General features: G+C 47.2%; 1 protein-coding gene across 1 annotated transcript; it reads left to right on the forward strand.

The window, feature by feature from the left end:
• Positions 1 to 617: 617 nt before the first annotated feature.
• LOC123366882 (trifunctional enzyme subunit beta, mitochondrial-like) lies at positions 618 to 21,183 on the forward strand. The gene is made up of 16 exons (XM_045010737.1): positions 618 to 745; positions 1,494 to 1,568; positions 1,927 to 1,968; positions 4,518 to 4,614; positions 5,831 to 5,875; positions 7,356 to 7,455; positions 9,758 to 9,845; positions 10,886 to 11,073; positions 13,539 to 13,719; positions 14,403 to 14,524; positions 16,830 to 16,909; positions 16,996 to 17,043; positions 17,916 to 18,003; positions 18,962 to 19,036; positions 19,583 to 19,747; positions 20,624 to 21,183. The coding sequence occupies exons 2-16, from the start codon at positions 1,502 to 1,504 to the stop codon at positions 20,657 to 20,659; spliced, it is 1,422 nt and encodes a 473-aa protein (XP_044866672.1). The 5' UTR covers positions 618 to 745; positions 1,494 to 1,501; the 3' UTR covers positions 20,660 to 21,183.
• Positions 21,184 to 21,626: the final 443 nt, after the last annotated feature.

Here is a 21,626-nt window from a genome sequence, read left to right on the forward strand (position 1 = left end):
CCAGACAGAGGTGCGGGCCCGGCCCCCGGCACACCCCCCGTCCCCACCGAACGGACCTTGCTCCCCCCTCAGGTGGAAGTGCCCCCCCAGCTCTCCCCCAGCCCCCGCACAGCGGGCCCTGCCCCCCCCCGCCCGAAGCACAGTCCCGGCTCCCCGCGGCAGAGGTGCCCCCCCAGCCCCCACCCCAGAGAGCGGGACTTGCTCCCCCCCGGGAGAGACGCGGTCTCGGCTGCCCCCGGGCGGCCCCTCACCTGCGAGGCCGGCGCGGCGGGGCGGACAGTACTTGGCAGCAGCCGTGAAGCGCGTCAGGCTCCCGATCGCCCGCACCGCGGCCGCCATCTTGCTCAGGGAGGTCGAATGAGAGAAGCGATGACAGGACCCGCCCGTGTGTGGAGCGGGGGCTTTTCATACGCCGGTCCCTCGGGGCTGCCCTCGGCGTTGCCTGATTCACTCACCCCCCAGCCGTGACCCTGGCCCGCCCCCTCACTACGCACCCAAGCCTTCCCTCTGCCCGTTACAGCAGAGGCGAGGTGCGGGGTGGGGTGGGATGCAGGGGGGGGCAGACAGACGTGGGGAGGAGAGCGCTCTCATCAGGCACTGCCACGGGCAGCTATGGGAGAGGCAAGAGGGGTCTTTCCTGAGAAGGGGCGCGGCCGCTAGGGTCGGGCCAGGCCCCTCGGCGTCGTTAGGCAGAAGGGAGCTGCCAGCGCATAGCGACGGGAGCGGCGGGCGAGCGAGCCCGGAGGTGGGACCCGGCGCGAGGCCTAGTCCCGGGCGGCGCCTGGGGACCGGCGGGGCGGGGGTGAATGGGGGACGCTCCGGGATCCCGGGGGGGGGCGCGGGCAGTGAGAGCAGCGTGGGGGCCGGGGCGGGGCTCGCTGAAGGAGGCGGTGGGCCTGGCTGCAAGAGACGGGGCCGGGGGAGCGGCCGGCTGGTTGCAGGAGGGGGGAGGGCGGCTGTAGAGCTGGGTTCCCGGGCTGGGGGGCGCTGGGGGCAGAGGTGGGGCGGTGCTTAGGGCCTGTGCTCCTGCCCTGGAGCTGTTCCCCAGGACGGTTGCAGGGAGCTGAGCTCAGGGGGGCAGCGGTCCCAGCTCGTCCTGCCTGGCCCGGGCATCTGCACCTATTGGATTCCCTGGAGGAGGGGGCAGCACGAGGGGTTGTTTGTGACTGATCAGGGACGGGATGAATTGCCGGGATGAACAAGCCAACGGCAGGAGCGAGCGGGCGGGGGGGCGGCATTTTAAAATGGGTCTGCCCAGAACACCTTGCAACCCACTGTACTGCCCTGAGCCTACACGAGGCATGATGATTATTTACTTGTATTGCAGTCGCGCCTAAAGCTCCGGTGTTCGGCACAGTACAAACCCGCCACAAAAAGACAGTCCCTCCCCCTCAGACACAGCCCCCTTTGGCTGTGTGTGAATTGGGTCGCTTGCCCATCCTGAAACCTCTGAACAAACTAATTGTTGTCTTTAATCTCCTCCGCTGATTTAGATTTCAAAATGACTTCCATGTTGAGCTGTGCTATCAGAAGCTTCCCTGCTACTTCCACATGGGCTGTCAGGTTCTGTAAGTGTTCTTCTTATTGTTAAAAAATTAAGTCGATGCCATATAAAAAGACATTGTCATTTAGCTGTTTGTAAAAAATGGGTTAAAAGTAGGTTCAGATGTGCCAACTGCACCCAAGTCTCCTTGCCACCGTGTTTTTTTTTTCCAACCACTTTTCCTATTTTTCAAGTGTTTTTCTCCCTTGTTGCTGTGAAAAAAAACCACAAACTGGTTATACACAATGTACATGACATTTTTCTGTAAATGCAGTTACCACAGATTACTTGTCTAATTTTTTCCTACTATTGTAGCACATTTTAAAGTATTATAGGTAATTTTTTTGTCAGTAATTGTTCTGCCTCTGTTTTTTGTGTTTCAGCTGCAAGATCCTTCAGCTGCTCCCCTCTGTCACATGCCGCAGGTAAAGGGAATACACTAAAAACCTCACTGCTGAAAGACTAAATTGGCAAGGTGCCTCTGCATCCCTGCACATATCCTAGACCAGGGGTCCCTAATGAGGTGCCTGCAAGTGCCATGGCGCCCGCTAGGACGTCTAAGTGTGCCCACGTACTGGCCGGCGGACGAACATCCGCCGCAATGCTGCCGATTTTCGGCGGTATTTTGGCGGCGAGGCCTCTGGATGGCGCAGCTTGTCGGCGGCATTTCGGCAGCGATGCCTATTGACGTTGCCGCTTGTTGGCGGGATTTCAGCGGATGCTCGTCCGCCGCCACGGTCCTACGTGGCTCGTCAGACGAAAAAGGTTGGGGACCACTGTCCAAGACAGATACAGAAACACAGTGTAATCTTCCTTTTGGGGGCGAGAGGGGGTACATTTCTAAAAGTATGAACAAAGAAAATATGTTACCAAAATATTTTTTCAGTACATCAAAGCTGGTCTGTGAAAAGAACAAGTCTGCTAAATATCTGATTTTTCTCTTCTACCTAAGCATATTTGATAAAGCAAGTGTGCTCATCTTACACTGCCTTATTAAAGAGAATCCAATCTTTATGCAATGAGGTTGCTTTGTAAAGAATTGTTCCCTAGCTTTCCTTTTTTTAATAACAAAATTCCAATCCTTCAGACTGTAGGACTTCCTTATTTTCAGGCTGGATATAAATTCCTTTTCCGTCAGTCCCTTTCTTATGAGGACAAACAAAACTAATGTCTCTGATTTGTGTACGTAAGATCAAAAGCGTAGTGTCTATTCCTTTCATTCTATGGCTATAAGATAATGGCTCCTGATTCCTAACGTATAGCAAATGTCAAAGTTTAAAATAGTTTTAAAACCTAGCACCTTGCATCTCACACGTTTCTAATGGGTCAGAGATGAGCCCCAATTTTTGTTGAGAAGATATGGAGTGCAAATCCTACCATTAGCTGAAGACTATCAGAGCTGGTAGCAGGCAGCTAAAAAATGGCATGACACACCTTGATATCTGATACATCCTAATGTTCAGTAGAGTTTATATATCCTGCTATGTCAAGATAGTCCATAGCCTATTGATATGGAATGTGGAAAATGTGAAAAAAGGTGAAGTGGGGAGAACTCAATGTGCACAGTTCAAGGGAGGCAGTCAGTTAATATTTGGCTCATTTTATAAAACCTGAGACCAATGGAAATATATTGGGACTTTAAAACAAAGCTTTCTCTGGAGTTTTTGCACCTCAGACATTGCAGCATTGGGAGCCTAACAGTGAAACTGACTTTTAATTCAGAAAGTGAGAAACAAATCCTCCCTTAGGGTTGGGAACAGACCAAGCTTGTATGGCTCTGGTACGTAGGATGGCCTTTGTGTAGGCAGCCCTATGGGCCCTAAGGATCCCACTAGGTTGTTAGTAACAGCTGCAGAAAAGCTATAGAAGAGACTCACCACAGCCCAGAAGGACCTGAACCAGAGCTCAGACCATAATAGATGAGGTAGGGTCCTAACTTGGAGGATCCATACAAAACGGGGATAAACTGGAATGGTCTAGGTTTGATAGTTGTCCCTATCCCCTCCCGCCTACCAAGAGATGGTCCCTGGCCAGAAAAGGCTTGTGGTATTGGGTATAAGGTTCAGCTGGTGGCGCAGAGTAAGGGGCTTTGGCTTTAATGTGGGTATATGCAGTTAGATACTAAAAATGGCTGCTGGGGGTTTTAAATGCTGCTTCATTTAGCTGTTGATTGTTTAAGTGTCTGTGGTTCCCTGAATCATTTTGGGCCTAGTGACTCTGATTTGGGAAATAGCTCATGCTTGCCCTTAGCTTTACTCAAACAACCCACTTATAATAATACAAGCATTAGGCAGAATCATCATATGTGCACTTTCCCTTGCTTAAGCTCTCATGCTTAGCTGGATTGAAGTAGCTTTTACATCCCATGGCCCTTCTCAGTCTTCTAAACGCAGCCACTTCATATTGTTGTCTTAACAAATCAGGAGACTCTTAAGCCCTGATTGCACTAGAAATTTCACCCAATGAGTCTTTTTATTAATTGTATTTTTCTAGGATGAAGTCCAGAATGCCTCCTGACAGTGATTAGTCAGATGTTACTGTACTGCAATATATTACTCTAAGGATGGGAGGTACGGGGTAAATTTGGTGTTCAAGGAGGGTCTCTTTCATTTCTAATGACTGTGATCCAGCATTACAAAGACACCTGTTGCCCCGGTATCCTAGCGCTAACTGGGAATGGGAGTCAGGAATTAGATGTCTTGTTCCCAGCTCTGCTGTTGGCTCACTGCAAGGTCTTAGCTGAATCACTTTACAGATGAGGAAACTGGGATACAGAAAGTAAAGTGACTTGCCCAAGATCAGGCCATGGGCGAGACAAGAATTCAATCCAGGCTTCCTAGGTACTTGATGTGGGACTTAACCACCGAAGCATGTTTATCCAAACTTTCTAGTAGTATTTATTTGTTAAATCAAATCTTGCTGCAGACTTGCTCAGATTCTAGCCAATAGCTGTTTAAATATTTTCTTCAAACAGTCCAGCCCAAGAGTAAGAAAACCTTAGCCAAAAATGGTGTGAAGAATATTGTTGTGGTCGATGGGGTCCGCATTCCATTTTTACAGTCTGGCACCTCGTAAGTATGAAAAGAAAATGCACCTCTTTGCTTCGGTTAATCCTACAGACAGATTCGGGTAGAATCAGAATGGAAAACATTGGGCTTGGTATAGTTGTACTTCTCTGACTGCTTTCACTTCGTTCAGTGCCTGATGTTTGCTTGCTCAGTGTTCTGACATTTGTAGCTACTCTTACTCAGAACAGGAAAGAGTAATGAATGTAATACCTGCAAGGCGTTTAACAACTTGTTTTTCTGATCTTTACCAAGTTGATAAACTCAGAGGTTTGTTTTGGTCCCTTCCTTCTTGTATTGTGTTTTTAATCTTGGCAAGATCACTGGTTGCTCTTATACAGGTTAAACTATATATGAGCCCTGCTACATATTACAAGCTTGGAATGCCCAGCCCCTTCAAAGTTATTTGATTTTCCCCAAGAGTTAGAATACATATCTTGCAACTCCAGTGTTCCTTGACAGGGATTAGCACCACCTAAAAGATTGCAATCACCTAAAGCTGTAGCTGTAACCATGTGGTACCTTATGCTCAGCAGAGGTGAGCTAGTGGTTCCTCTCTTCTTTGTTATAACTATTAGGAAACTGGCATAGTCAGTGTGACAGTCTGGCTTGGGAAAGGAGAGAATACATTCTGATGAGAACTGAGGAAGAATTACTAAATAATACAAACAAAATCCTGTGTATATTGGGATGTGCAAGGGCTGGGTTGGGATGTTTGGTTCTCTAGGCTTGACTTATGTCCACTGTTCACAGTAAGTAACGTGCAGCTCAGCGGATCTGTCTTCACATGCCATTCATGTGACTGCAAACTGCTTCCAAGACCCAGGCATAGTCCAGTAGCTGCAGCAGGAGTGAAAAACATTTAAAGTACATCAGATGATTTTGTTAGAAACCTGTTACTTAATGCCATTAACTTCATAGCTTAATCAGGACCATTACTAACCCTTCCCTATGGTAAACAGGGGATAGAGTTTTGACTTTTGCTGTTGCTATATCTTGTTTCAGGATTTTCCTTTAATACAGCAGTTGTACATTGATTTTTCACATATAGACACATTTGTCTCCCCAAAACAAGGCTGTGAAATGGCCATTTTTAAGTGAAGAGGCTCCGTGATTGCTCATCTGATGCCATACTGTGTCTGTTCTATTAATGTATGCTCTGACTGGTATGCTAAAATAACTTCAGGGTTTATTTTGTAAATCTGTCTTTTTTAACTTCCAGATATGCAGATCTGATGCCGCACGACTTGGCCAGAGCCTCCTTGCAGTGAGTAAACAAGAATTGAGTGGAAGAGGAGCTCAGAAAACTAGCTGGCACTGAGGTTTTGTGCTGGGAGGTTGATCTAGTACTGATGATAATGCTGGTAGCCAGGTTTCATAGGCTGTATTCCCCGCTTTGTCACTCCGCTGTGTGACCAAGGACAAGTCATTGCATCTCTCTACCTCAGGTTACCTACGTGCAAAAGGGTGATACTACTGAATGTTTGTAAAGCACATTGAGAGCCTCAGAAGGAAGGCACTGTCTAAGTGCATGCTAGGGGGATATTGTGTCATCCTCCTGGCCAGCTCTGCTTCAAATGATCTACAGCTGAATGTGCTTGGTGCTGTACAATACAAAAAATAAATGATGAGCAAATTGGAGCAGTGACTGATACCCAGCTTTCCTACCTTAGTACTGTGTCTTTTTCCTCTCTCATTTCATCCCTCGTCTCTCCGATGCCTTCTCCAGCCTGCAGTTTGACAGTGTTTGTGGGTCCTGTGGGAAAGTAGGGTCACTAGGAGGGATTTCAATGAGGAAGGATGGGGTCCTGGCACCTTGGGAGGTCATTCCATACTTACCTCTAGGGGCAGTGTGGAAGAAGGTGTGAAGGCAGGAGTTTGGGGCATGGGGGGAGGAGTTTGTCAAGGCTGGCATTGTTGATGGGCAGTGGGGCCATGACTCTGACAGAGCTGAGGTCTGAGATGAAGGCTGGGTTGGAGTCATGCCAAGCCTTGGCTGTGAGGTTGATGCAGTAGCCAAGGGGGAGCCAGAGGAGGGATTCAGAGGGGAGTCAGTCTGATTGAGTGGGGGTGTGCAAACAGTGCACTTTATAGTCCCGGACTGCATGCTGGTGTTCAGTGGTGTGCACTGGCCGCTTGGATAGCTGCCATGGGGACCCCTGCCTGCATCATGTTTACTCGTACCTTTTACTTGATGGTTTGAGGAAGTCAGAATTCAAATTTGTGTTTGTTTTAGTTTTATATATTTCCCTGCAATGGGGCGCAGAGGTGTATAGGCTTGTTTGTACGGATATCCCGGAGCATTTGTATACGGTATTTTCTATGGAAATATGAAAAAATTGCTGCTTGTCTTTGGTGTATCCCTGTAGAAGCAGTAGGTTTTCAAACACTGAAGGGTTGGCTGGCGTGACATCTCTGACTCCCTCTTCTCTCCCCTAGTTTTGACTTGAGGCTGCCCCAAGCTGGGGAAGAGAGGCAGTAACCATTTGTGCGTTGGGAGGGGAGGGGGGTTATTGAAGAAGAGGTGGCGTTTCCCTTTTTTATTGTAAGAGTCCATTTCTGCAGGATGATCACAGCTCTTTCTGGGGGCAGCTATACATGCAACCTCCTCTCTGAATTAGGGCAGCACGCTCGCTGGTGTCCCTGGTTTGCAGGCTAGCTTTTGAAATTGAGTTCCTGGGGACCTTGGCAAAGTTACCACTTTTTATTTGCTGGTGCAGATTTTCTTGTCTGACTTCTTCTCTCAGAGGGTTGCTGAACCGGACCAACGTCCCGAAGGAAGTTGTCGATTACATTGTTTATGGCACAGTTATCCAGGAGGTGAAAACGAGCAATGTTGCTAGAGAGGTGGGTTAAATGAAGCAGGTATTCTGTAAAGCTGGTTTAAACAGCTAACCTGAGGGAACTAAACCCTATGAAAGAATCAGTTCATCACTGCTCCTTGTGGGTTGGGAAAATAAGCCATTCACCTTGTGTTGTGCACCAGGTAATTAAATGGCACTCCCATTCTGTTACAATCATAAATCTACCCTGTCAGTTCTAATACTGTGCACTGTGAAATCCCTCCTGGGGGATGACCAGGAAAGCAGGACCCTGGTAAGAGATGATTAATGATTTTGCTTGAACTGTTCACTTGGGATCAAGCTCTGGGTGCCAGAAATACTTGATAACACGACAATATTTTTTGAAAAATAAAGCTGTGCGATCCCAGATGCAGCATTTGAGGGCTCTGGAGAGTGCCAGCTGTGCTGCCTTTCCTGGTGGCAGATGTAAAGAGAGAAGTGACTATACATAGTGCAGGGGAAAGAGTGTAGAAATCTGTTGCAGTAACTGCTCACTTAACGCTGTAGTTCTGTTCCTGAAAAATGCGACTTTAAGTGAAATGATGTTAAGCGAATCCAATTTCCCCATAAGAATGAATGTAAATGGGGGTGGGGTGGTTGGTTCCAGGGATTTTTGTCCTGCAGCACAGTACTATAGTTGGGAGGTGCCCTTGCCTTACCCCCCCCCACCCCCCAGGCACAGCCCCCTGGCACTGGAGACAACGAGGTGGGCAAGGAGGCTGAAGGTGCTGTAGGCTGGGACATGCACATTGTGCAGCAGCCGCTTCCCCTACTCTGCAAGCACCGGGGCGGAGGGCTCAATCCTCGGCCCGCCCGCTCCACCCCTTCCCCCAAACCTCCACCCTTAACCCGCCTCTTCTTCCCCCCTTCCTCCCCCTTTACTCCACACACTGTGTCCCCCTCCCTCCCCTTCCTCCTGCCCACAGCAATCAGCTGGTTTGTGGGGGGAGGGGGGGAACTGCCGCGCCAAGTTCTTGCTCCTCCCCCCTCCCTCCTGAATGCCCCAAGCCAGCTGATTGCTGCAGGCAGGAGGCAGCGGGAGGAGGGGGAAGGCGCTGATCCGCGGGGTCTGCTGGCGGGCGAGCGGCGCTATGGGGGGCGTAGGGGAGCTGATGAGAGGCTGCCAGCTGTGGACAAAGCAGGCAGCCAAACGACGTTCTAGCGAAGCATTGCACAACTTTAAATGGAGCATGTTCTGTAATTGAGCGGGGACATAAGATTGAAACAGCGTTAAGCGAGAGGACGTTTGGGGGCGAGGGATAGCTCAGTGGTTTGAGCACTGGCCTGCTAAACCCAGGGTTGTGAGCTCAATCCTTGAGGGGGCCATTTGGGGATTTAGTTGGGGATTGGTCCTGCTTTGAGCAGGGGGTTGGACTAGATACCTCCTGAGGTCCCTTCCAACCCTGCTATTCTATGATTCTAGATGGGGAGTTACTGTACTGTAAAGCCATCTCCATAACATTAGACATGATTCTGCTCTAATCGACCTAGTTTCTGAAACCTCAGCGGCTGCTCTGCGCAGCAGCCGGCGCCATCCCACCTAAAACTTGTTACATCACTTCTCCTAACTGTGCTTGTTATTACCAGTACTTCTCAGATTCAATCAGCAGTTTATTTTTGTATGTGCAAGTGTTTTCTTTGACCTCCTGTCAGTCAGCTGAGACTGTGGTTTAATTTTAACTTCCAGAGACGGTTTGAACTTTACACTAGTTGGCCACGTGTCAGCTAAGGTGTGTCGTCTTACGGCAACACGTATTCCAGAATAGTTATTCTCTTGTGCCAGAGGCCTCCACTCCCTGCTCTGGTAGAGCTTCTCATTCCCATTGTACATCCCTGCCTTCAGGAAAGCTTGGTCTGCCACAAACATTTACTGTTCAATTATATGCAAATTGCAGCTTGTCTTCTACTGCAGTGTATTCAAGTTCTCATACAAAATTACTTTCATTTTCTTGCATCTATAAATGATAGATAGCAGGGTGCAGCAAAAATATATGAAGTTTTCAGAAATACAGTGCTGCGTTGCAGAAGAGGAATTTGTCTGTTCATTTAGGGTCTGCCCATGGTTGCCCGTGTAGTTTGATAAAGAGGCTTTGAGAGGCAGGCACCAGACCGGCTCTCTGCTTACAGTAGAAGGAAGAGTCATAGTGACTGCGTGCAGGATGCCTTACCTCAGCTGTGTAGGTGGGAACTTGACACGTTTGTAGCTTAAATTCTGCCAAGATGTCTGGCATTTAATGTTTCAAGAAGCAAGTACTGCAAGGTAGAGCTGGTGGGGGATTTTAATCATTATATTGTGTTGCCCATAGGCTGCCTTGGGAGCTGGCTTCTCTGACAAAACTCCAGCCCACACGGTCACTATGGCTTGCATCTCTTCAAACCAAGCTATGACCACAGGTATGTTGGCTGAAAGAACAGGTAGTAGATTAGAAGATGGCATTAGCAGCCTCTCTTCTCTTCCTCTGTCCTACCCGCACATCTTAATTAACGTGGTTAAGTGTCTGGAGGAGGTTTAAGCCTTACGCTTACGAGAATAGCGTAGCTGAAGTCGACGTATCTTAGATGGACTTAGAATCACTTACTTCGCGTCCTCGCGGCGCGGGATCGTCGGCCGCCGCTCCCTGTCGACTTTGCTTCTGCCTCTCGCCGAGCTGGAGTTCAGCAGTCAACGGGAGAGCGATCGCTACCTGCCGATACGGCGAGTAGTGTAGACATACCCTTAGATTGGGGAGGGGTGCTGTTGAACCACTGGTTCAGTAAAATTTAGCAGAGATTTTTGAAGTATATGTTCCAGGCCTTCAGGAGCTCTTGATTATCAGCTTAATTCAGGAGCAGTCTCCACTCAGATTCAAAATTGTCCAGAAAAACTGAAGGGTACAGATTTGAACTTGACAAAGTTGTAGCCTTTTATGCTAATATCGCCTTCAGTATAGCCCAAACTGAGCAAAAAGTGAAGATCCAGGTTTCTACCCCAAATTGTTTGAGGGATATTGCTGCCTCAATTCCTTGCATGAAAATAGTGGGAAGTAGAAGCAAAATTACAGAAATCAGGAGAGTTCCATTTAGAATATTGTTAATTTTGTCAAAATCAGAAAAAGTTTTGAATTTATTGAAATGAAACATTTCAATAGACCTGAAACAAAGGTTTCTGGAGTTTCATTTTGTGAAAAATTTAGAACTTTTGGTGCTTTTGTCCCTTATCAGGACAACTTTTTTTTTTTAAATCTCAATTTTTCACCTGATCAGAAATCTCTTTGCTGACCAACTGTGCAAAAAAGCAAAATATTCTCCTTGATTAGAGATGTTTCTGTTGGTTGCATCTGCTCCTGAGAAATCCTTGATTAGTTGTTGCTTCTCATCAGTAAGTGAAAGTATTTCAGCTTCTTTTAAAGATGTCCACCCACACTTCTGATGATCTTCTCCATCGCTTCCTGTAGGTGTTGGTCTGATTGCATCTGGCCAGTGTGATGTGGTGGTAGCTGGTGGTGTGGAGTTAATGTCGGATGTTCCCATTCGTCACAGCAGGAAGATGAGGAAAACTCTGCTCTCCCTTAACAGGGCCAAGACCTTGGGCCAGAGGCTGGCGCTGTTTGCTAAAATCCGTCCTGATTACTTTGCCCCAGAGGTAAATCTCCTCCTTTCCACCTCTCGGTAGGCGTCTAGGGTTCCCAAGTCTGTCCTCCTTTTGTAGTTTGCCATTTGAAAGCCACTTGTAAAATAACACACGCTTTAGGGGAAAGGAATGTAATTATTCCCCCGTGGAGAGGTCAGCATGGTGACGGTTAACTGGGGGTGCAGACTGTGGTGGTTCTGCATCATTCCGCCTGCCTAGGTTTAGGCCGAGATTTCAGTGAATTTGCAGAGCTCCTAAAACTCTTTGAGGGACTACGTATGGCTTTTGCCTACATGGTTCCCTGACAGTCAGGCATGCACTTAGTGAGCTTCACCTATTTAAATGTCAAAATACCTCTTTTCCCAACTCATTGAACTCCTAGCATAACGGCTTTACTGAAGCCATTAAAATGTGTAAAGGGGAAACTTACCCTGCCAGCCTAAATACCGTGCAATTCGTCTTGACCTTTTGAAACTCTTAGAACCAGGAGTCTGAGGGACACAATGAATCGCTCTTCAAGCTAGTAGTGACGCATCGAGTGCGTTTTCAACACATCGAATACAGAAGAAAGCATTCCCCTCCCACTGTTAATGGGATTGTGTATCTGATTGACAACTCTTAAATACACAATCCATTTATTCTCCAGGGACCCGATCCTGCGGGAGACCGAGTGCTTTCATAATAAGAGGTGAGAATGGGCAGCCTGCCCATGTAGATAGGGGGCTCCCCATTTCATGGTGTAAAGGGAGCCCCTCCACCTGCTCTCATGGCCGGAGGAAAGGGGACTTGAAAAGTGATGGAAATGGGTAGGAAAGGGGTTTTATTCACAGTGAATGATTTGAGGCCCCCTGGAGTTCTCTCCTCGCCAGAGAGGCTATTTTTGCCCCCATACTATTAATAGAGAATCCGTTATCGTCAGCTAATGGTACAAGTGCAGAGATACTCAAAGTGCAGTTGAGAGATAAGAGACCCAGATTTGAATGCTGCAGATTCCCAGAACTGGAAAATAGCTAAACCCTTTCATTTTCAATTTAAACCAGTTTTTACGGAAAAATTCTTGGGTTTTACAAAAAGTATTCCGTTTTTTTTTTCTGATTTTTTCACCCTACTTTTGTATCATTCAAATATATAAAAAGTAACTTGTTTTATTAGGAAAATACAATATGTTGCATGAGATGTATGTATTACTATAATACATTAGTCTGTGTGTGTATGCAAAGCTGCCTGTTGAAGTAAGGCATTAGTCTAGAAGATACACAATAAACAGGCACGCACGCAAGCTCTGAAGTGCATGCACATCTGAATCTCTCACCCACCACGTACGCATTTCAAGCTGTTAGCAGATAACAGTTTAAAGATTTGACACACTAAAATGGGAAGATGACAAAAATTGGTATCAGAATACGTTTTCGAACACAAGGAAGTATTCAAAGGTTTTAAAAAACCAAAAACAGGAGAAAAGGATGAAGTTGAGTAAATGTGCTGTGACTGGTGTGACTCAGTTGTTAAACATAAATATTTACAGGCTAATAGTTCTAAGTCTACAACAATAAACTGTTTGTTCAAATGAAAAATGTTATTTGGGGATTAGCGGTGTATTTTCTTAAACTCCGAGGTGGCATGTTTTGAGTTCTGTTTTAGTTCTGCAGCGAACCACATTGAACAGAATTCAAAGCATCAATCCACTGAATACTTTCTTCCCCTGTCTTTCGGTCCACCAAAACAAGCCCTGATATTTACCCAGAAAAATTATGAATTGTTTTTTGCACTGATTTCTCTTCCTCCTCCTCCCCTCCCCCCCGTTTGTGGTGGTGTGGTAATAAACTCTGATACATTCCTGGGAAAAATTAAAATAAAAACTGAAAATGAAGGGCCCAAAAAATAGCACATGCAGCAGCGTGGGAGTCTTGGCTCACGTGTGTGGATAAAGTTGTCATCCGTTCTCTCAGGATAACTAAATAAATAAGGGGTGACTTGAATTTGGCCCACTTGTGTAGCATACCACTTCCTATGGAGGTGTGGGCCACGGAGGCTGCAGGCCCCAGCATGCATTGCTCCAAGCAGCCTGGCCTCACTTCGTTTTGGGGCCTGTTGTTTCTTTGGTCTGCAGCTCCATATTAAATACAAGGGCAGCTGCTACCTGCCTCATTGTATGCAACCCGGGAGCAGTCCTCAAGCCCCTAGCAAGTGGCCACCATGGCCCTTACTCGTCAAAGTTTGGGCGTTCCTGTGTTATCTGTGGTTCAGAAGTGGGAATTCCTTTAGATTATTTGCTCTCAGTGGATCTTAGTAAGATAATGTGCATTATTTGTATAAAGGTAATTGCTCTTTTTATAAACGGGGGACTTCAAGGATCTATATGTATGAAAAGTAACCAAATATTAAGTTACAATGGTGTAGTATAGTTTGCTGTTCATAACCACCGTTGGAACAGATGGTATTTACATCTGCTTACCTTGTGCTTCCTTTTCCTCTAGCTCCCAGCAGTAGCAGAGTTTTCCACCAGTGAGACCATGGGACACTCAGCAGACCGGTTGGCTGCTGCCTTTGCTATCTCTCGTGTGGAACAAGACGAGTATGCCCTGCGTTCCCACACTTTGGCCAGGAAAGCCCAGGATGAGGGGCTGCTCACTGACGTGATACCCTTCAAAGTGCCAGGTAAAAGCCATGTGTTCTAATGCCAACCCAAAATAGCGCCATTCCCTTTCCAAGGGAAAGTGGCCAGGGCACAGGTCATGAAGTTTTGTATCTCTCGACACGCTTTCACTCCTCAGCAGTGTCCAATCTATTTAAAACCTTCCGTTTACAACCTGTCCCTGCACAAGAAAGTAGTGATCTAAGAGCATGTGTCCCTTCTGAGTCTGTGATCTAAATCTTGAAGCACCCTACTCCATATCCCTGCTTATTTGGTGATTATTGCCTTCGTACGGGGCAGATCAGGAGCTCACAGGTGAGGAATTCTCCTGTTCTTTGTATCAAAGAGTTAACAAGCAACAACTTACACCACAGGGAAACGTGTGTTTGCAAGGAATAACAAGTCCAGTTTAAAAACCAGCCTAGTAAAAGTGCCAGTGTGATGAAGCATATGCCAGTTGTGCTCCTTAGAAAGCTTATTTTGGAAAATCATCAATTTGAAAGAAGCAGAATTTTTTCAGTACTCAAGACTGTTCCCTTAATGCTAAACTATTTTGGAAAGAAATCAAATAAAATGAATGACACCACCATTCTTTCCTTACACTCCTTTTCCCCTGGAAAATAGGTCTATCTCTCTCTCTCGTTCTTTTCTGTAAAGTGGGGTCCGATGCCCACTTCCTTTTGAGGTTAATGCTCTGTTTTAACAGGCAAAGATACTGTTATCAAAGATAATGGAGTCCGTCCATCCTCCATGGAGCAGATGGGTAAACTGAAAGCTGCTTTTGTCAAACCTTATGGGACGGTCACAGCTGCCAACTCCTCCTTCCTGGTAACGTACACCGCCATCCGTTTGTGTAGCAATATGTGAGACTGAGCTATTCTTCTGCCTATTGCAGCTACCTACACTGTATTTCTGTGACGTTAACACTACTCCGACTTCGTTGGCTTTTCCAAAATGTCGTCCACTTTAAGTTGCAAAATGACACTTGCATTTTCTCTTAAACAGATTTAAATTTAGCAACCCCCCCAAAAATAAAAGCAGAAGGTTCATTATAAACACTTGAGGCTGCTTTACCTGTTGGCTTCATTATAATTGCCCTCAGAAGAGGACAGAGGAGGGTTTCCCAAGGCACAAATGGGAGTTACACATCCAATTCCTTGTGACTTTGAATGAAGTTGGGTGCCTAACTCTCCTTGACGCCTTTGACAGTCTCCCCCAGAATGCACAAGGTATGTGTCTTGTCCCCATGTGCAGCACAAAGGAGATGAGCTAGTGTTTAGCTCCTGTTCACGTTTTGCAATAACAGCTCCTTTGTGCTATAAAGTAACGCTGGTTTCACAAGCAGCAACAGCGTTTTCTGCCTGGAGTTCCTGGGAACTTGCTGAGGTGTAATAGTACTTTAGAATTGACTCCATTGCAAAATATTGGCATAGAACAGACATTGCATACAGCAGAGCTGTAGGTTAACTTGGAAATACATTCTCCTTTTGAGGCAGCATAAAATCGATGCATCAAGGACACTGTGCTGTAAAATATTAGGATTTAGTTTTGCATACATGAAACAATGCTCTGAAACTCAGACTATGCAAGCACTGTAGCTGCCAACATGAAGAGAAGGGAGTTACCTTACAAGTGGAGAACCAGTGTTAACAAGGCCAATTCAGTCCGGGTGGATGTAGTTCACTCCCAGTAATTGATGAGGAGATGTCAATACCAAGAGAGGGAAAATTGCTTTTTTAGTGAGCCAGCCACTCCTAGAGCAAGATGGGTACCCAGAAGTCACCTACTACAGGACAGGCCCAACAAGGAAAAGTCACCTACTACAGGACAGGCCCAACAAGGAAAATAACTGATCACCTATAGCCCCCAGCTAAAACCCCACCAGCGCATCATCAACCATCTGCAACCTAGCCTGGAAAATGATCTCTCACTCTCAGGCCTTGGGAGACAGCCCCCCCACCTGAAGCAAATACTCACCAGCAACTACACACCGCACCACAAAAACACTAACCCAGGAACCAGTCCCTGTAACAAACCCCCGTTGCCTACTCTGTCCCCATATCTACTCTAGTGACACCGTCAGAGGACCCAGCCACATGAGCCACACCATCAGGGGCTCATTCACCTGCACATCTGCTAATGTGATATACGCCATCATGTGCCAGCAGTGCCCCTCTGCCAGGTACATTGGCAAAAACCGGTCAGTCTCTACGTAAAAGAATAAATGGACACAAATCCAACATCAGGAATGGTAACATACAAAACCCAGGAGGAGAACACTTCAATCTCCTTGGTCATTCTATAACAGATTTAAAAGTGGCCACCCTTCAACAAAAAACACTTCAAAAACAGACTGCAAAGAGAAACTGCAGAGCTGCAATTCATTTGCAAACTTAACACCATTATTCTGGGCTTGAATAGGGACTGGGAGTGGCTGGCTCACTACAAGAGCAATTTTCCCTTTCTTGGTATTGACACCTCCTCAATTGTTGGGAGTGGACCACATCCACCCGGACTGAATTGGCCTTGTCAGCACTGGCTCTCCACTTGTAAGGTAACTCCCTTCTCTTCATGTGCCAGGATATTTATGCCTGTATCTGTAATTCTCACTCCATGCATCTGAAGAAGTGGGTTTTTTACCCGCAAAAGCTTATGCCCAAATCTATTAATCTTTAAGGTGTTACTGGACTCCTCATTTTTGTGGCTACAGACTAACACGGCTACCCCCTGATACATTGCTATCACAGCAGTCGTACTGCATTGGCCAGCCCACTCATACGCCATCTTACCATCTGCCTCAGCCAGTGCTGCATTGTTCCCTAGGGTGTATTTTACCTAGTTCTTTATCCCAAGTGATGAGGCTTCTGCCAGTTTTCTTGGGAGCTTGTCCGTTCCACAGCCTAATGGATTACAAGCAGACGGGTGTGACTTATAATGTAACTTTCTGGTGGATGGTTACAGAAGTTCATAGAGCAGCATTTGTGTTTACACTCTTGTGAATTTTGTTTCTTTGTACTACGATTGTGTGCTACAGCGATGGGGGCCCTGTACAAACACTTAGAGACTTCCCGCCTTTGCATGGTGTGAGCGCTCTGTGAGTAGTTGCCTGACTGAGTTTGTCTGGCTGTTTCAGACGGATGGTGCTTCGGCCGTTCTGATGATGTCTGAGGAGAAGGCTCTGGCGATGGGCTACAAACCAAAGGCCTACCTAAGGTAGAAGGAACCGTTCCATCTGGCTTCGGAAAGCTGCTCTTGTGTTTGTTTTCTGTTCTGGTACTGATGGTGCTTCTCTTGTGCAGGGATTTTGTGTATGTGTCCCAGGATCCAAAGGACCAGCTCCTGCTGGGGTAAGGGATGGCTTCTGGCCAGCATGGTCACACACTTAGCACTGCTGGAATGATCAGTTACCAGCACTAAATGCTTCACTTGCTATAGAATGGCTGAGTGTTTAGTTAGGCACGTCACAGCCAGCCAGAGCTCTGGGCCCTGCCTCAAAGGCCTGAGAAAATCTGAGTACAGGACATGATGCAACAAATGGAGGTGACTAAGACTAGGGAAGAGCTGAGGCAGGGGTTGCAGCAACACAGTTACATGGGGACTCAGGCATGTGCATGGCATTCTGTTGCCTCAGGTTATTGGTACATGTGGCAGTATTAAGATGCCTTAGCCATCCAAGTAACAAGTCATAAGACTTTGCACTGGAATGAATTGCACAGGGAGGTTGTGGAATCTCCATCACAGGAGATTAAGAGCAGGTTGGACAAACACCTGTCAGGGAGTGCAGGGGGCTGGACTAGATGACCTCTCAAGGTCCCTTCCAGTGCTATAATTCTAGGATTCATTAGTGTTAATGTTGACATACATCTCAAGGGATGGAGAATTTGAATGTGATTAAAATGCAGCTAATTGGGTTTGAGGTCTGGGCTTCCCAGACTTGCACACAAAGCCAAAAGAGGTCAATTAACTTTAGAAATGGGGTGAAATGCTTGTCTTCACCTGCCTAAAGCATCTCCGTATGGGGCGGTGGTGACTATTGGATTGTACATCAGTTTGAGTGGGAGAGGCTGAAAGATCCATGAGTGCTTACTTGTTTGGCATCTTAAACGCTGCTGCTCCATTTTGCGAGTGAGGAGGCTTAATAGGGATCGTAGTGAAGGAAGGGGGAGGAGTCCATGGAACCACGTGCATCAATGTCACTTTTGCTTTTCTGACCCTTTAGGCCAACGTACGGGACTCCCAAAGTGCTGGAGAGGGCTGGTCTAACGCTGGCTGATATTGATGTGTTCGAATTTCATGAAGCTTTTGCTGTAAGTATCTGCACGGGAACATGCATGGAGAGGGTGACGCACCAGTGTGTCTTGGGTTGCAGATCTGGGTTCTCCTGCTTAAGATCTATAGCAAGGAGATTTCATTTGGTTTTATATCAGGAGTGGAAAGAGCTATGTTCTTATTCAGTTTCCTTCATCGGATGTAGGGTTTTATATATGCACACTATGATTTTGTACATGAACAGTTAGTCTGTGCTGAGGTGCTCTGTGCAGACAGTTTATTCAGTTAATCAGAGGCAACATTTTTCTCTAAGGTGTCATCTGACTGGGACAAGGCTCGTGCAAATAATGTTCCTTTGAGCCCTTTGTGTACAACCAGCTGTGTTCATCCTTCTTGATCACTGACTCGTTTGAGGAAACTAAGATACCCCTAACTTGGTAGTACTCCACCATATACAGTAAAAGCTTTTCTATCCGGCATGTTGAGATAGTTGGGCTTGGGGGGTGCTGGTAAGTGAAAAATGCTACTTAACTGAGAGGGAAGGCGTTTGGGTGTAGGAAGGGGGCTTGGGGCAGGGGTTTCAGGGCGCTGGATCCAGCGGCGGGGAGGGCGCTCACCTTGGGCAGCTTCCCGCAAGCAGCAACCTGTCCCTGCCGCTCCTAGTCAGAGGCACGGCAGGCGGCTCTGCGTGCTGCCCCTGCCCCAAATGCTGGCTCCACAGTTCCCTTTTTCTGGGAACCGTGGCCAATAGGAGCTGCGGGGGCGGTGCCTGTGGGCGGAGGCAATGCGCAGAGCTGCCTGCTGAGCCTCTACCTAGGAGCAGGGACATGTTGTCGCTTCCGGGGAGCCAACCAGCCTATAAACTGGACTTTCTCTGAAGATTAGAAATGCCAGTTTATAGAGCTTTCCGGTTGGTACAGGGCCGGATAACACGGCTTTTACTGTCCCTCATTCTGAGTCTGCTGTAGTCCTGGAGTCTTTTCCCCTCCCTTCTAGGGGCAGATTTTGGCTAACCTGAAAGCTATGGATTCGGATTGGTTTGCACAAAACTACATGGGCAGAAAGTCTAAGGTAAGGACATAATGAGGAAGTGGGTTTTAAGGTCAGTGTTGCTTTTGTCATTTTAATTCCTTGTTGTAAAAATGTATCTGAACTGCATAGCAATTCTGAGGCCCGTATTGTGTTTCTACAAGGGAGAAATACTCCGTTTCCTAAACATCAATCGTTTGGTTCAGTTCTTCCTAGTTCGAGGAGCTGTAGCTACTCTGACGTGTCCTCTGGCACTTCAGCCCCAAGAGAAGCAAAGACCTAGAGCTGTGCGGCTGATGTTTCTCAGTAAAAATGAGATTAAGCCACTGGCCTCTAGCAGCTAACTGGCTGTAGCTGGCATCCTGTCACCGTAAAGCCTCATACGTTTGCTTACACTGCAGTGAAACCCAAATGTGAACTCTGGTGAGCACGCCAGCAGCAGAGACTAGCGGGCCTCGTAGGTCTCTTCAGTCCCTGAGCGCCACGTTGGTCAGGTGACCGTCTGCGGCGGGAAGGCCTCAGAGGGAGCGGGTCAGGCTCCTTGGCGGCAGAGGTTGGCAAACCTGTTCCTTTGGTTTGTTCTTGCAGGTTGGAGCTCCGCCTCTGGAGAAGTTCAATACGTGGGGGGGCTCCCTGTCTCTGGGGCATCCTTTTGGTGCCACTGGCTGCCGTTTAGTGATGACTGCGGCTCACAGGCTGAAGAAGGAAGGAGGGCAGTACGGTGTGGTTGCTGCCTGTGCTGCAGGAGGCCAGGTAATGCTGCATGGGCTTGCTAGTGTTGTCCCTCTGCTGAGAAGGGCAGGAATTCCTCTCTTCCTCTCGGTACCAAGAAGTCCCGTCCTGTGTACGCCGCACATCGGTGCAGCTTTCACGTTTGTTACCATCAGGTGGCCTTAATGCTATTCAGGCAGCTGGGCTAAGGAGCCAGCCAGTCTTGCTTTTGCAGCATTTCAGTGCTGTCCGAGAGTGACCGTTGTTTGGTGGCCAGTGCTGCATGTCACTGTTGATATAGTACGAAAGGGAGGAATGATTCTTTACTCCACTGTGGTTTTGGCGGGGGTGGTTTTCACTGTCTCATGAACCCTGAGGATCCTACTGAAGTCTGGCTTGTTAGGCTCCATCTCCCTGTGTAAGGAACAAGAACCTCTGTGTGAAAAAGGCAGATAGCACCTGCTCTCCAGTGGCACTTGGAAAGCTCCAGAGAAGTACTGCACCTATTGCTGTTAGGCAGTTGGGCAGTAGATTGGGTTTCTCAGTGACTTGAGAGGTCACATCCAGGCCAGTCCTATCCTCACTAAACCAATCGAGAGGGCTAGCTGAGACTCTGTGGAAGCTGCATAATCTTTCCAATTTGGGTGAGAAGGATACTTCTGAGTAGCCCTTGGCCTGCTTTCTAATCCCCTCCCCTGAAAGGGATGCATTGCCTCCGGTAGTGCTTCGGGAATGGCACCATTTAATCCAGCCCATGTCTGTAGCATGCTGCCAGAGTAAACTCCTGCGATTAATCTCTTCCCGTTCCTACAATATGACTAACGTCCTTTGGAAATGAAGCTCTTCTGCTGACTGGTACGTGCATTACAGACAGCGCCTTTCAGGCTAGAGTAACTGTGCTTTCCTTCTCCATTTCAGGGCCACGCAATGATTGTGGAACTTTACCCCCAGTAAGAGGACAAGGAACTGCTGAATGGATCTGGCCGTGTTCTGTGCCAGGCAATGCCATTTCAATGCACTAATAACATATCTGTGATCCTTGGAAAGGATTCCTGGTGGCCTTTGTAAATATCTTCTTGTTACCCCCTCAGTGATCTGGACCAAATTAACGCTCTGTCGAATACACCACCAAACAGTTAGCGTGGCTCTTAGGCCTGTCGGGGTCCTGCACTTAACCAAAACTTACTGGTAACTCTTTCTAAACAGGGTTTTTCTTATGGAAGAAATGAGTAATGCAGTCTGGGAATGTGAAGAGTTGTTTTAAACAGAGAATTGCCGAGTATTTAGTGTCCATCTACAGGCTCCGCCTCTTAGGCGCAACTGTCCAGTTAGGGATGTGGCTTATCAAAGAGGAGACGCAAAGGGAGTTGAATGAGGTGGTGTGTATAAAGGATGGGGCAGAGTCCAAACAGCATTGGGCAGTAACTGTAACTGCTTTAGATACTTGTCAGCCTTAATAAACCAGAGAAGAATTTGAAGACTGGGCAGGTTTTTTTTCTTTTTTCTTCCCTTGAGTATTTACACTTACACTGATGGTTTCAAGTGCTACGTACTCTGAGGCTTGTCTGCTTGGAGACATCACCAGGCTGTTCTGGGCTCTTGAAAATAGGAGTAAGGGGTGCCACAGAATTTGCCCCAGAATGCACACTGTGCTGCAGAATTGTGTTCCAGAATCTAACTCTAAGAAATAAATATTTCTATATGAAACTGTCCCTACCCATCTTCCAAACCCTCCAGGACAACTTAGTTCCATGTTTTAATATAAAAGTCTGCAGTACATTGAACCATGAAGAAAAAAATAGGAGCAGTGTAAGAATTTTTGAATTCAGTATCAAATTGTTTCTCAGGTACATTGTCTGCTGTCAGCCATGCAGATCAGCTGTGCTCTCTAAGCCAGGATTACGGGAGGATTCATCACAGG

The sequence above is a fragment of the Mauremys mutica genome, chromosome 3, assembly GCF_020497125.1.
Source record: "Mauremys mutica isolate MM-2020 ecotype Southern chromosome 3, ASM2049712v1, whole genome shotgun sequence".
NCBI classification, from domain to species: Eukaryota; Metazoa; Chordata; order Testudines; family Geoemydidae; genus Mauremys; species Mauremys mutica.

Excerpts from the sequence above, each read along its gene's own strand:
- LOC123366882 (XM_045010737.1), top strand. The coding sequence starts at position 1,502 with ATGACTTCCATGTTGAGCTGTGCTATCAGAAGCTTCCCTGCTACTTCC. Across the intron at positions 4,615-5,830 it reads TTTTTACAGTCTGGCACCTC|ATATGCAGATCTGATGCCGC; the intron begins GTAAGTATGAAA and ends TTTAACTTCCAG. Across the intron at positions 19,748-20,623 it reads CCTGTGCTGCAGGAGGCCAG|GGCCACGCAATGATTGTGGA; the intron begins GTAATGCTGCAT and ends TCTCCATTTCAG.